At 41.5% G+C, this 14,559-nt stretch overlaps 1 protein-coding gene across 16 annotated transcripts in view; it reads right to left on the bottom strand.

The window, feature by feature from the left end:
* Window positions 1-729: 729 nt before the first annotated feature.
* TRIP12 (thyroid hormone receptor interactor 12) overlaps window positions 730-14,559 on the bottom strand; it is a 140,950-nt gene continuing 127,120 nt past the window's right edge. For all 16 annotated transcript variants that reach the window (XM_032400385.1, XM_032400356.1, XM_032400351.1 and 13 more), the window contains 8 exons: window positions 11,461-11,575; window positions 11,007-11,161; window positions 9,790-9,954; window positions 6,268-6,432; window positions 4,597-4,710; window positions 2,770-2,864; window positions 1,954-2,057; window positions 730-1,271 (listed from right to left, as the gene is read on the bottom strand). In XM_032400385.1, coding sequence (XP_032256276.1) covers window positions 1,075-1,271; window positions 1,954-2,057; window positions 2,770-2,864; window positions 4,597-4,710; window positions 6,268-6,432; window positions 9,790-9,954; window positions 11,007-11,161; window positions 11,461-11,575 — 1,110 coding nt within the window. In that variant the 3' untranslated portion in view covers window positions 730-1,074. The remainder of the gene's footprint in view (window positions 1,272-1,953; window positions 2,058-2,769; window positions 2,865-4,596; window positions 4,711-6,267; window positions 6,433-9,789; window positions 9,955-11,006; window positions 11,162-11,460; window positions 11,576-14,559) is intronic.

The following is a 14,559-nucleotide window of genomic DNA, read 5'->3' as shown; positions in this document are numbered from 1 at the left end:
CGGTGCCGAGACAAAGGCTGAACTGTTTGTCCCAAGTCAGCACTGGGGGCAGGGGAAGGGGAGTGTGGAAGGAAGAAGGCTCTGAACAAAAACTTAGAACATAAGGACAAGGGAGAAAAAAACTCTTTTACTCCAACGGAATGAAAACTGCGAATTTTGGTTAAAACGTTCCATCAATTCAAAATGCTCTGGTCTTAGGATAATAAATCCCGGCCAGCCCGAGGTGCAGACTTTGTAACCTACAAGAGGAAATGAGCGAGCTTTCCCGGCCTCGGGCGAGAGGCTGCTGTGGTCGCCAGAATCACCGTGTAAACAGTCCTAGGGTGTCACTGGGAAAAGGCCAGCAATGCCCTACAGCTGGATTCAAACTAAGCTATGAGAGAAGTCTACCTAGCTACAAAGACTGAGTTATACTGACAATATATTTCTGTTCAATGCGTTTTAAATTATATCTTAATTTGAGAGAGAACATGGCACAACAGAAGCCCGTGACTAACGAGAATGGACCCAGCGCGAGTGCCGTATACAAAAGAACCGTGTGGACTGCAGACAGTACCGGACTCAGGGAGGGCAATGGAGGGGGCTGGTAGTGGAAAGCACAGAGAGCTAACCTACTAGACCGTATTTGTCAAATACACGTGAGCTTGAATTTCTGTACTTATGTACAAGAGTTGTCTTTGGAGGAAACAAAACTGCAGACTTAGCTCGATGGATACACACAGCCCAGAATTAAACTGCACAGCGACATTTATTGTTTCAGCCTGGAAAAACATCCCTTTTTTTAAATTTCACACAGCAAAGCAAGTTAAAAACTTCACTCATCAAATAAATGATAATTTAAACAAGAACTTGCTAAAGAAACCTCATCACAACAACGTTTTAGGGCCTGATCACTTTTAAGTCCATGGGGCCATTAATGAATATCAACCAAGTGTCTCTTGTATAATCTGCAAGCCGTTTTTCCTACAACAAGAAGGCGTAACATGTTTCCTTGACTCAGGTGATACATTTAGAAAAGAAATCATGGTCTTTTTCTTTTGCTGTAACAGGCAGACGCTGCAATTCTCGTTGTGATCAGGAAAGATGGAACGACTGCTGCCCTTCTCTGGCTGCAATCAACAGTTTCTCACGCATTATCTCAATGCTCGAGTAGTCCGGCAACTTAAGATAGTTCACGCACGTCATGACAGAGGGCAAGAAGTCATCGGGGTTTTCTGTTGATTCGAATGTCTTCCGGACAATTGTCAAAGGTGGATTCAAACTCCGGAAGCCTGATGAAAGGGGAAGGAAGAGAGACCAAGGAACTTAGTAAGTTTGCAGGGTGCACACGGCCAACTCAGAGGAGAACATTTTCTTAGCCGGGAGAAGAGTCCGCCTGGAGTCCCAGACACACCCTTCTGCTACTCCTACCAGAAAACACCACGCTGCCTCGCTGTATGGGGTTAGCACACACCCAAGGTGCTCTTTCTTGCTTGCTTGGCAATTAAATCTACACATTCGATACATGTTTAGTGTATGGTGCCTAGTATCTGCTTTATTTACCATAAAAAGCCCTCGCATAATATGGAGGCAAACAGGTCCTTAGGCTTTCTGAGGTTTAAAACAGAGCACCAATTCAACTCCTGTTAGGACTGACTCGCTGCTGGGAAAGTAGACTTTACAGTGCATTCTCATCCATTCTCATCTAAGAGTTTGTAATGTTCAAATGGCCTGAAGATCCGAATTTTATCTAGAAAGGTAGCATTATATGCTCATTAACAATCCTACTTCAGTGTGTTTAAGACAGTCCTTATGAACCTCCCCGCTGGCGACGGCTCCCATTTACTGCGAACAAGGTGAACACTTAGAAGCATTCTGATACTAGGGTAACTAAGAGGCCCTGTAAGTACAGAATATCCTGTCTGCCTGTCTGTCCGACACACACACATACCCACAGAGCAAAGGCATACCCACCTCCAACAGGCAATCTTGGGCTACCTGTCACAAACTGGAGAAATAACCTCTGCTGCTCATTATCAAAACTACTGAGAATCTCAAACAAGAACTTCACAGCCCGACTACAACAGAAATAAATAACCACAATTATTTCATCATATTAAAATACAGTTTTGAATCACCCCACAATGCAGACTCTCACAATTAGCTACACACTGTAAAAATTTAACTATGAATATCTATGAATTCACATTACAGTGCACTCTGAAATCAAACTGGTTTCTGTTGTCACAGCTGGAATTCAAATGCTGTAACAAGTAAGACTGGTCGGGTATTGTACCGATGTCTCCGTATGACTACACAGGAAAATGCGTAATGGGGTGAGACCTGTGCTCCCTCCTCTCCCCCTCCCTGTTCATTTCTGCAGAAGTGCTTGAAAAAGAAATCTTTGGGTCCTAAGGTCTTAACAGAAATGAGGCCAAAATATCAGAGTCTCTCCTTTAAAATAGGTAGACAAATTTAGGGAGCCTGGGTGGCTCCGTTGGTGAAGCATCTGCCTTCGGCTCAGGTCATGATCTTAGGGTCCTGGGATCGAGCCCCTCAGGCAGAGCAGGGATCCTGCTTCTCCCCCTGCCCATCTCCCCGCTCATGCCTATGCTCTAATAAATAAGTTAAAAAAAAAAAAAAAAAAAAAAAAAGAATGTCTAAAAAATTAAAAATATAATAAAATAGGTAGACAAATTTGAAAATGTTTATAATGTGTATATAGACACACATACACACACCACCAAATTCTTGACCGTAAGACAAAAAACCAGAGATCCCACTACTCACCTGTCATGAGTGTAACCGTGATCTGGCCTGCAGCATTCCATCAGCGTCTTTGCGTCCCAAGTGTCTGCTTTACTGCCACACAAGAGCTGATCCAGCTGCGTGTTTACACAACGGTAACAAATTACTACAGACACCGCTGCATAACTGAGCGACAACTCACAGGACATGCTGTTTTGCAGTATGCCAATGTAATATAGGTCTACATGTGCCAAATAAAAATACCATTCTCAGCATCAGAAAGTCCTGCCTAGGACCTCTTTTTATACAATGTGCTCTTCTACTGTATTTATAAAATCCATCTCCTCTTCAGCTGCATTAACAGGTACCCTGCCCATCTGCAGGGACTGGGTCCTAGAGAAACCTTTTATCGCCAACAAAACTTACCTGAGACAAACCCTTGGTTTAAGTTTTCCTAACTCTTCTCATGCCTTTACAGGCTTTCACTTGATAATCTACTTCTAACCAGGGACAGATCATAAATCCTGTTTCCTAGAAACACAAGGGTATACAGTCACGGAAGCCAAGACCCAGACTACTGAGCTGGAGAGAGAAGTGGGAGAAGCAAGCAGAACGGAGATGCAGCAAATGGGCAGCTTGCTCACTTTGTAAAGCGACGCAGAGGGCTGCCAGATGGTGGCTGGGGCGGCACGGGGACCAAGCGAGCCATCACAGGGGGCACATTAGAAAACAAAGAAGTGCTCGTGTCTCCTTGGAAAATCTAGCATCAGTTTCAAATTAAACCATCTTTTCTCTGGTTCACTGTCCATCTGCGGAATGACTGCGTACCTTGAGAAAATCCAATTTAGGGCATATAAAATTTAGTATCTACTATATGTCACCCACTGTCAGGTACTTTATGCATCCTGTTCAGTAAGATGGAGGTTATCACAATTTACGGATGAGGCAGGCAGATCAGATACGATGACCTAGATAAGGTCATACGGTTAATCGGTGGGGACCGAAACTCAATTCCAGGAGCAACACGTGCTGCTTTCAACTCCAGGCAACACTCAGAGCCTCCAAGGGTCACGTACACTTCCTGCTTTAGTAAGCAGCAAATCAGAGTGGACATAGAGATCGTAATGGAGATTACAATGCCAAGTCATTCAAAGATAGCTGGATTCAGCCGGTAATAGGGGTGTATTCTAAAGTTTCTACTCCAACAATAAACACAAGGGATTCCAAACTGTCGCTCCTTTCTATGCCATCTCATCACTAGCGAGTGGTTTTTCAGACTCTTGTTGCACTTAAGAAGGCTGGAAAACTGCTCATGTCCCCCTTCTCAACAGTACTTGCAACACTTCCTTGAAACTTCAAGGACTGACTCCAATCATAAAGCAATGTCTCACCTAATCCAGGAAGTTTAGATTAAAAAAAGAAAAAGTGCACCCTCCTCTGTGTCACTTTCACTACTGTGGACCCAGGGCCTTCCTGGCCAGCCACAGTCCCGCAGACACCTGCATCCCATTCCCCCCGCCCCGGGCAGCAGCCAGGGTCAAGTGACAACGAGGTTATGTGCTCACCATTCACACACAGATGCCACTCCCTAATAGTTAAGTTATATTTAGTATTTATGTAATATAAAGTGTTACATTTATATTATATCATACTTTGTATTTAATACTCTTCTTTGTTCAAGAAATGATCTTTCCCAAACCTCCCACAACCCCCATCCCACCACCCCTACCACCACCACCCCCACTTGGTTTTTGTTGTCTGCAACAATCTTTAGCTAGATGGCAGAGAGACAGCCCACTAAGACAACTACAGATACACATGAGCGATGCTGCAGTACGCATTTCCTTCTTTTAGACATAAGCTACTCACTTCTTCCGGGTAGAAGTACTGAAGATGACTAAGTGGGAAGACGGATTCAAATCCATCTCTGAAGGAATCGAATTGCCTGGAAACGCCTTCGTTTAGTGCCCAGAATATAACCAGCTGCAAAAAGAAAGGTCTTTTAGAAACTGTGACAAGATTTCATTTCTCTTTCCTATTCAGTATGTGGCAAAGTACAGTGAAATATACTTCCTGATCACTTAAAAGAACAACGGAAAAAAACAAAACACAAGTTATTAAGTCTCTAAAATACCTCTCAGAAAACTGCATAAAAGATCACTCCCATCAACTTCTACCTGGGGCCTGGCCAATAAAATGTAAAACAACAACAAACAAACAAACAAAACAACCCATGAGCATTTATATTTAGTGTATTTTTAAAATTCACTTATGTAAAATCCCGATGGCACAGAATAGTACCTTACCAGATGAGAAGCAGATTAGAGTTTCCCAAGAGGACAAAATGTTAAGAAGTAGAGCTAATGTTTCAAGATTCACAATTACCAACTGTTAAGTGTTTTGAATTCTTAATGTGAAAATTTTAGATCTAAATCCTGAATAAGTTCTTAGAAGCCAACTCCTCTACAGTGCACCTTCACTTAGAGAAAGGCCAACTCTGCAAATGCAGTCATGTGAAATTGAAAAGTAACAGAAAGCATCTGTTATTGGTCCAACATTATCTAGTCATCAGTGACTCTGGCTAACCCACTGGATTCAAGAAGTACAGGACATATTCAGATAGAAATGGAAACAAAAACACAAGCATTATTACAAATTATTTTCAGAGAACCTTAATCTGGATGTTAACTCATCATTTACCAGTAGGCTAAAATGTCAGCTTTCTCAAAGTGAAGAAAAGAAGCAGGTAGTATGAGCAGACAGTCCTCTGAATATTAAAGGGAGTGGGTATCAGTCACAGAACTGTTGGTGACACTAAATTAATACCTGAAGACCTCTGCTATCTACTCTCTTTCTCTACCAGATGAGGAAACCAGAGCCAACATTTTTCAGAGGTTCTATCTAAAAATCCCACTGTAGGTTGCTGGAAAACCCAAGTCTGGGTGTAGATGATATTCTCTCTTGAGCCCAGTGCTCTTCCCACTTAGGTCAGGTCAGAAATAAACCAAAAGAAAACTTTTCAAAAAGTAGTAATAAAGATCTATATAGGTTATAACTTAAAATAGAATTTCTTTTCAATACAAAATAGTTTTCCCTTAATTTAGCAAATATAGTCAAGAACCATGAACTATCTCAAAGTCTTTGCTACCCCCATAAACTTGTGTGTGAATTCTATCAAGTTAGCTACTTTGATAGAAAGACAAAATGCAGTTTAGCAAGAACACAAGTGATGGCTCCTTTTCACTGATTTCTTTTAAATGAAGACAATGTGATGTTATTAGTTATTCAAGCTTGAAGACAGCAAATCTGAGGTCATTATGAGGCCTCCTGAACTATTGGCCACATTCTCTCAAGCGCAGACGGAAGCTAAGGCCTGAAGAAATGGATGTGACGAAGTGATCCTGGGTGCCAAGGGTCTCAGCTGGGTGGGAGAGACCGTTTCCCTGGACAGGCGCTCTCCCTCTCCCCCAGCACAGGGCCAACAGGAAGCCCTGCGGCCCCGCACTGGCCTTCTCCCCGAAGGGCGCCGCAATTACGTACTCTTAGATACTCCTCTAAATTGTGGATGGTGACTGGTATATCCTTTCCTCCTTTTTTCAGTTCGATGTTGGGAAACCCTGGCAGAGTGAAATCCAATCCTAGATCTTCAACTGAGCAGCCATTCATAGTCAGGGTTTCTAATGCATATTGTAGACTCTCTTTGGTCTAAAGAGGGGGGGATGAGAGATGTCAAGCACAGTCATTCAGTTGGTTCTGTTTATAAAACAAAAGATATGCTAAGACATGTTAAGGGTTCCTTCCACTCTTACAGTATTTCTTTTTGTGTCATCATCTACACATGAACAAGTCATAGATGACAAAGGAAATAATCTTAAGCACTTCAGAATCCAACTATTTTTATATGGGGAAAGATAAGATCACTTAAGTGTTCCTTCAAAATAAGATGTCTGTCAATGTGACCATATTTCAAATCAGATTTCACAGAAAGTCGTAATCGCTTACGTGATGGTCAATTTAAGAATGGTTATAGAGCCAGACAAACTTTTCTTAAATTCTATATTAATCTTAATGAATCCAATTATATAGAGTTAATTACCATTCCTTAGAAAGGAAACCATAAACACAAATAATGCATTATTACTTGAGTAAATACAAATAATGCACTAAGGAATGGTAATTAACTTTCTCCCCCCTGCAAAGCTCAAGTCTAAGGAACACCCTGGAGATTCCTCATCCAATGACTTCAGGACTAGCACAACAGCTCTGTATGCACACAATAATGCTTCAGTGAAGAAAGGTTCCAACAAAGCCCTCAAGTCATACTCTAAAGACAAATGTTAAAAGCAATTTGTATTATTCGGTTTTTTAAATGCTTAAGAATATTTAGGCTTATATAAAATACGTATTTTTTTTAGATTTGAAACCAAAGACCAAAAGCAACTGCAAATACTAGCTGAAAATGAAGGTATATGGCATAGGAGGAAGAAGCAAAATGGCTTTCCAAATTGGAAATACCTCCAAGTATGAAATTCCCAGGGGCTACACAGTCCAGGTGCAAGAAATTTGTCATTTACACACTAAAGCTAGAAGTTCTGATTTAAAATTAGTCATTTTTAAAAAGGAAATGAGGGGCGCCTGGGTGGCTTAGTCATTTAGCGTCTGCCTTTGGCTCAGGTCATGATCCCAGAGCCCTGGGACTGAGCCCCGCATCAGGCTCCCTGCTCAGCGGGAGGCCTGCTTCTCCCTCTCTCACTCCTCTTGTGTTCCTTCTCTCGCTGTGTCTCTCTCTGTCAAATAAATAAATAAAATCTTTAAAAAAATAAAAATAAAAAATATAAAAAATAAAAAGGAAATGAAAGCCATTGAGGATTCCAGATTAATTCAGAATGCAGAAAAGGAGATAGCACTAAGATTAAGGTATAATCTTAATCTGTCCTTCTCTGCAAAAGCCTGTGTTTAGGTCTCTCCTCAGCTTCAGGTGAATCATTTGATGACATCAGAAGGGAGGCCTTTCATTTTACGTTTAAGATATTCTTCAGAAAGACTAGTAATCATCATCTCTTGAATGTTCTCTGCTGGAAAGCTCTCAAAACTGCCCCCTCCCACCTCTCGCACAGATCAAGGTGGTCACTGCTATCCTAACAGAAAGTCTCTTCTCCCACAGCTACTTAAGAAACAGCTCATTTATAAAGGTTTGCATTATAAAATGCTATCATCGATAGTAATCTAGTATAGTGTCCCTGAGATATTTAAAAGGAATTCACGGTTCATTTCTTCAGACTTTACATTAAATCAAAAACTGGTAAGCTTTAGCCCATTTCCCATGTATCTTTTAAGAATTTATACTACCAAGTTTGTCCCATCTGTATACTTTATATGAAGTGAGGTGCTCCAGAATACCAAACACCACCATTCCTCATGCGCTGGATGAAAATTGGTTAAAACAACAGAGCAGTATCCATGGAATGTGGTTTCTGTGCTATGCATTTTATACTTTTAAATTGACAACATCAAAAACAAAGAATAGATAAAGATTAGAAGAACAAATCTCAAAAAAGAGCTGAGGAAAGGAACGGGTGGCATACTGCAAAATGTGTAAGAGTGACAGCCCCAGAGCCAACAGCCGGCGCGTGATTCTAGCTCTCCGCCCACGCTCTGGATCCGTGACCTTGGCCGCTTACTCAACCTATGGCCTTGGGTGTCTCACATACAAAAGAGGAATAACAGAAATACCTAAGTCTCCGAGGGGTGTTGTGGATTAAATGAGTTAATATACATGTGGAACAGCGCCTGAGTTTTACTTTCTTTCCCTCCTTTTTTGGGGCATTATTTTATCTAAGAGATGATTCCTAATAAGATCGCATTCGTTTTTAAAATTTACAAAGTCAGTAAGCATAGAACTGATTCTAAAAATCCTAAGACAACAGATCTTCTTTGGAAAAGATGGACTCGGCCTCTTTTAAGTGCCAATTTCTTTTAATAAACAAACTTATTCTCCAAAAATCACCACCAATTAATAAGGGAGATAAAATTAATTCCCTTACAAATCACCTTCTTCTTTGATAATAAGGCATTCTAAAATCCCCATCTGCCGACAGCTCTTCTCCAGTTTATCAGGAGATGTGACACTTTACACAATTTATAAAATGGGAGTTGATTTAACACTGGGTCACGATGCCTGCCCAAATATAGCTAATTGAATCTGTGCCACTGTTTCTTAAATATAACTTTGTCTTCTTCTAATGTCTGATACAGAAAAACTATTAATCTCAGATTGGGTCAAATAATTTTTAATCTTATTAATATGTAAAGAATACACATTAATGATATAAAGCTCAAGATTACCCATTCTAATAGAGAAGCCTCAACAGATATTACTAAGAAATAGTGAACACCCACCATGACCTTTAAACTATTTTCCTGAGATCTTTCTAGAAACAAATGGACTGTTCCTAAATTAAGCTACCTTTCTGGAAAAACAATCTGTCCTGAGAACAGTTTTTATTGATTTAAATGCTTACTAAAAAAATTCAGTATGATACAGTATCTGCCAGATACATAATGCCCATCTAATATTTAATAAATAAGAGCCTTATGAGTTCAAGTCAGGAGTGTATTTCATTTGTCAATCAAGAGGTTTATTTATCACCTGCTGTTTTTATAGGTCATCTTTCCCACTGTGAAATCATTTCAGGTATTCTAATAAAAAAATTAAACTCTTCTAAAATAATATAAGAAGTATATAAGTAAAGTAATATAACATAATATCTGGGTCAAATATAACCACTTAACAAAAACCTCATCTTGCAACAGTAAGAAACTGATCCACTTGACCATTTCCTCATCTTTTTTTTTTTTTTTAAGATTTTATTTGCCAGAGAGAGCACGCACGCACAAGGGGCAGGGGGCGACAGGCAGAGGGAGAAGCAAGTTCCCCGTTGAGCAAGGAGCCTGATGTGGGACTCGATCCCAGGACTCTGGGATCGTGACCTGAGCCGAAGGCAGACCCTTCAACTGACTGAGCCACCCAGGTGTCCCCATTTCCTCATCTTCTGAGCTTACCTGGGATTTATCTTGTTCAAGTCTTTTCTTCTGTCTGACAATGTCTTCTAGGTGATACACTGATCTGGCTACAACCGGGTCAATGTCAAACAAATCATGCGATGTCAGTGAAGTTTCCTGCCTCAGCATCCACTTATAAAAGGGTAAGCCAAGGGGAAGGTCCACCTGAAAGGAAATATTCTAACAGTCACACTAAGCTTCTAGAATTGCCTCAGTTCTATAACTGACACTTTACGAGATCGTTTACGAAGGCTGAGTAATAATAACCAACCCTCCAAAAAAACATTTTGGAACTGTCTCTCTCATTATACACAATTGTTCCCATTTAAACCCAATTTGGGGGCCCGATATTGTCAAAAACTTAGTACACCAAAGAATCCTATTTAAACACTGACCCTGAAAAGGTTATCTATTCAATGATGGACATATATTCTCCATAAGGGCCTCCAAACTAAGACATGTTTATAGGAATCTTACTCTATTTGGGGCCGAGTAAACTAAATTCCACTGTAGTTTGTATTACTGCACATTTTGGGGGGAAAAAGAGATTAAAAAGAACCAACTAATTAAAACTGAAAAAATGTAACTTCTAAAATAACTGATTAACAACCCATTCTGTGCGCACAGCGAAACTGTCAGCTTGGAAACTTGACACTAGATGAAAAAAAATGTCTTCTACGTACTGACCAAGTATCTCAGAAAATGTGAGAAGAGGAAATGAAGAAAAAAGCCTGGCAACACTCAGACCTCTGTTAATACTTAGTTCACAGGTTATTTTCCCTCTGGCACTCCAATGATGACTTACTGCAGTTCAGCTGCAGAAAGCTCAGGCTTTCCTAAATCAATTAAAAATCTAATAACAAATACTTTAAAACCACCCTTCACGTTGCCTGATTCTCTGGACCCTTGCTACTGAAGAAATGGTTCATAACAGCACTTTGGCATCACCTGGGAGCTCGTATGAAAATGTGGTATCTTTAATGAGAAAAGCAGCAAACAAAAAGAAAAAAGAAAAGAAAATGTGCAATCGTGGGCCTCACCCCTGAGCCACTGACCCCAAATTAGCGTTTTAAATAGACTCTCCATTTAATTCATATGCACATTAAAGTCTGTGAAACACTGTTTTAAAATACAGCATGGAGTGCAGGGGATTCAAGGTACTTTCAGAGTACACAAATACAAAAAAATCGTAGACAAGCAAATAATCCTAAACTTACCAATCTGAAATCCATGATAGCCTTGGCCATTAATTTTCCTAAGAAGCGAAACTTCATCTTAACCTTTGCGATGTGAGCTGGCTTAGCCGTCCTACCAAAGGGAAGCGCAAACAGGCCCTGGAGGTTTTGAATATACTTGGTCCCTTCTTGGCTTCCTATAAAATGAGCAAGTCACAAAACTTTAGATGCTATTTCCCAAAACAAAACAAGACAAAACCTGGTAACTAAGAACATCTAAGAAATTCAGTATTCTCAAAAATCAGATCATGGAATGAAGTCCTTTAGAGCTGGAAGGCTCTCCCTAATTTGATAAAAGAGAAAACAAAGGCTAAAAGTTGAATTAAGGTCAGACACCATGGCCCTCTACTAGAAATTCAATCTATTTAATGAATTATAAAGGCCCTTTTACCTGATCTGAAAAACACAAACTGACTGCCTCACAAATCAATCTTACCTTTTGGATTGCTAAGAGTCACTTCTTCACCTCTCCAGAGACCCAAGTCAGCTCTCTGTAGTTCCTGAGATACAAGTGCATAAAACTCCAGTGTAGGCCCAAGACCTGTACCAACCTACAGAAGAACAAAAGTAGAACAATTTCAAATTTTCAGAGTTTACGCTGCCTTTTTCTTGGGCCAACCTTTTTGCAATATGGATACTAACAGCAACTGTTTATTTCATGCATCATTCCCCAAACTGTCCTGATGGTGCTCCTTCAGGCTCGGTAGCCTGGAACAAGAACGAGCCACCCTTTGTTACTGCCCAGGACCCTCACATTCCCATCATCTGCTTCAGGCTTATATACTGACAACGGTACTAGTGCAGCTCTCGCACCCCCGGCGAGTAAGATGGCTTTGTCCGAGGATGGAGCTCCTTCCAGAGCCCCCTTGGGTGAGCTCTTAGCCTGAAACCAGCTCAAATATCATCTCAGGAGAAGCTTCCTGTTTGCCCAGTGACTCTGCTCCTTTTTCTCTAGGACTTGTTGTTCAGCGACTTCTCACATCACATCACACTGCCACAATTTCAGTATGTGTTTGCCATTTCTCCCTCGAGGGCAATTTTAATTCACCTCTGTACCCTCGGGAGTGCCCGGACACACAGCAGCCGCTAAACAGTGGTTTGCTGAATAACACAGGGCTCAGAGAAGGCCAGACCCATGCCAGCACCCACCAGGCTCACTTAGCCTCAGAGCATATGTCGGGGCTTCTCAAGCCCCACGGTGCCCTGGAAACTCCTGAGAGCTTTATCAGCATGTACACATGGAGATGGTGAGCATGTCCTAGAGATTCGTGTTTGACAGGTCTGGTTTAGAGCCTGGGCATTGGTACTTTTAAAACCAGCCTTGACGTGACTGTCCATCTTTGAATGAAAACAACTCCTCCATGATCACGGAGGCATCCCATGTCCACGTTCACAGCCTAGTTATTCCTTCATGTTCTACCAAGACCTACCAGCTCGGACCATAAATTAGATATCCAGCTAACGACAAGTTAATATCATCATTTATAGGCTACATCAAACCACCATCCTGGTCAAGAGAACTAGAGTTCACTTAGAGATTATTCGCAAATAATGGGTATTATTTTATCATTACCATAGTTACTTTTAAAAAGTATCCAAACTAGCTTAACAGATTAGATGCAATCCACCAAATATTTCACTCTAAGTTTGCAAACAGTGACGTATAGGTTGGATGTGGTGACACCTTCTGGAAGCACCCTCGTTCCCTTTGTTAGTATTCCATAGCAGTAAATGGAATGGCACCTGCATTTGCCCAGGGCTCCAACAAAACCTTGGCTTTTCTTTCTTTTTTTTTTTTTCTTACCCCGACATCCCAACCCATCATTCAACACTGTAAGCCCCGCCTTCAAAATATATTCCAAACTGGCCCCTTACCTCATCTCCTGCTAGAGCCTCCTGCATGGTCTCTGCATCAACACTCTCGGCCTCTCCTAGGCTAGTCTCACAGTGCTGAGAGACCTCCCATCTCACTCAATGCAAAAGCGCAAGTTCTTCCACGGCCTGCACGACCTCGGTGACCCCTCCCACAGCTTGACTCCTACTCTAGCCAGTCACTGTGCAAAGGGCCAGGGGCTTTTGCTTCTCTGTTCTTTGCTAGAGACACCCTTCCCTAAATGCTAATGACTTGCCTCGGCTCAAACGTCCTCTTAGACCACCCTATCCCTTCTTCATTGCAATCCATCTTGTTTTGCTTTATTTTTCTTCATCATGCGGCCTAACCTATACATATGCGTAAGTATGTGAAAAAAAAAAAGTTCTGTGATGGTAGGAATTTTGTGGAGGAGAGGAAGGAAGGGAAAGAAGAGAGGCCAAGAGAAAAGGAAAAAAACTGCAATAACATCTGATATCCACCAGATGGTGCTTTAGAAACAATTTTTTTCCCTCCCTTTAGCATAATTACCCTCAGCTAAATAGAAATCACAAATCAGATCAGTCTAATTCCTTCATCCAAGGAATGGGCTGTTACTTCTAAAGGTAAAACAGACTTAAAATATTAAATGGCATGAGTATCACTGTAAACACGTCATCACTGCAGGGGCGCCTGGGTGGCTCAGTCGTTAAGCGTCTGCCTTCGGCTCAGGTCATGATCCCAGGGTCCTGGGATCGAGTCCCACATCAGGCTCCCTGCTCGGCGGGAAGCCTGCTTCTCCCTCTCCCACTCCCCCTGCTTGTGTTCCCTCTCTCACTGTGTCTCTCTCTGTCAAATAAATAAATAAAATCTTTAAAAAAATATATTAAAAAAAAAAACACGTCATCACTGCAAATCTGTGAGGGTGGAAGGAGGTCAAAGCTGATCTGGAAATTCACCCCGTACCCTGGGATGGCCAGTGGCCCTGTCATAGATCAACCTGATCTTTTCAGGCATCTCTTCTACTCAGCCACTCCACTAGAAAGGTAGGTACTTTGGTTTTGCTTCGTTTGTTTTTAAAGGAAGGAAAAGTATAAAGCTCTAGAAGTAAAAACACAGAAAAATGAGTTTTGACAACTTGTCTGACTCAAAACTTTTGAGTCTTTGCCTTTCAAAAGCTAACACATACTAGCGCTTAACACGTGACAATGTTCTATTGTTAATCAATCTACAACACAGGATGAGAAAGGCCCATCTCTTCTGCCCCTTTTGAGGCATCACCAGGACTTTACAGAACCCCCCAGCATCAGGGTCAGTCAGCGCTGATGCCAGGCTCCACAGTCCACACTCTTAACACTTCACCCGCCCGAAGCTTGGTCACTCGTAGCCCCAGCCAATCCTGGGGCTTAAAGACTCTCTGAGCCCAAAGACTGGTTTACCAATCATTCCCTGTTCAAGATGGGGTCCATTTGGATTTTTTTTTTTTTTTCAAGATTTTATTTATTTATTTGACAGAGAGAGAGACGGTGAGAGAGGGAACACAAGAAGGGGCAGTGGGAGAGGGAGAAGCAGGCTTCCCGCTGAGCAGGGAGCCCAATGTGGGGCTTGATCCCAGGACCCTAGGATCATGATCTAAGCTGAAGGCAGACGCTTAACGACTGAGCCACCCAGGCGCCCCTGGATTTG

This window comes from Phoca vitulina, unplaced genomic scaffold (genome assembly GCF_004348235.1).
Source record: "Phoca vitulina isolate PV1807 unplaced genomic scaffold, GSC_HSeal_1.0 scaffold1, whole genome shotgun sequence".
In the NCBI taxonomy this organism is placed as follows: domain Eukaryota; kingdom Metazoa; phylum Chordata; class Mammalia; order Carnivora; family Phocidae; genus Phoca; species Phoca vitulina.
Note: the sequence above shows the minus strand (reverse complement) of the source record. Positions and strands in the feature narration are given on the sequence as shown.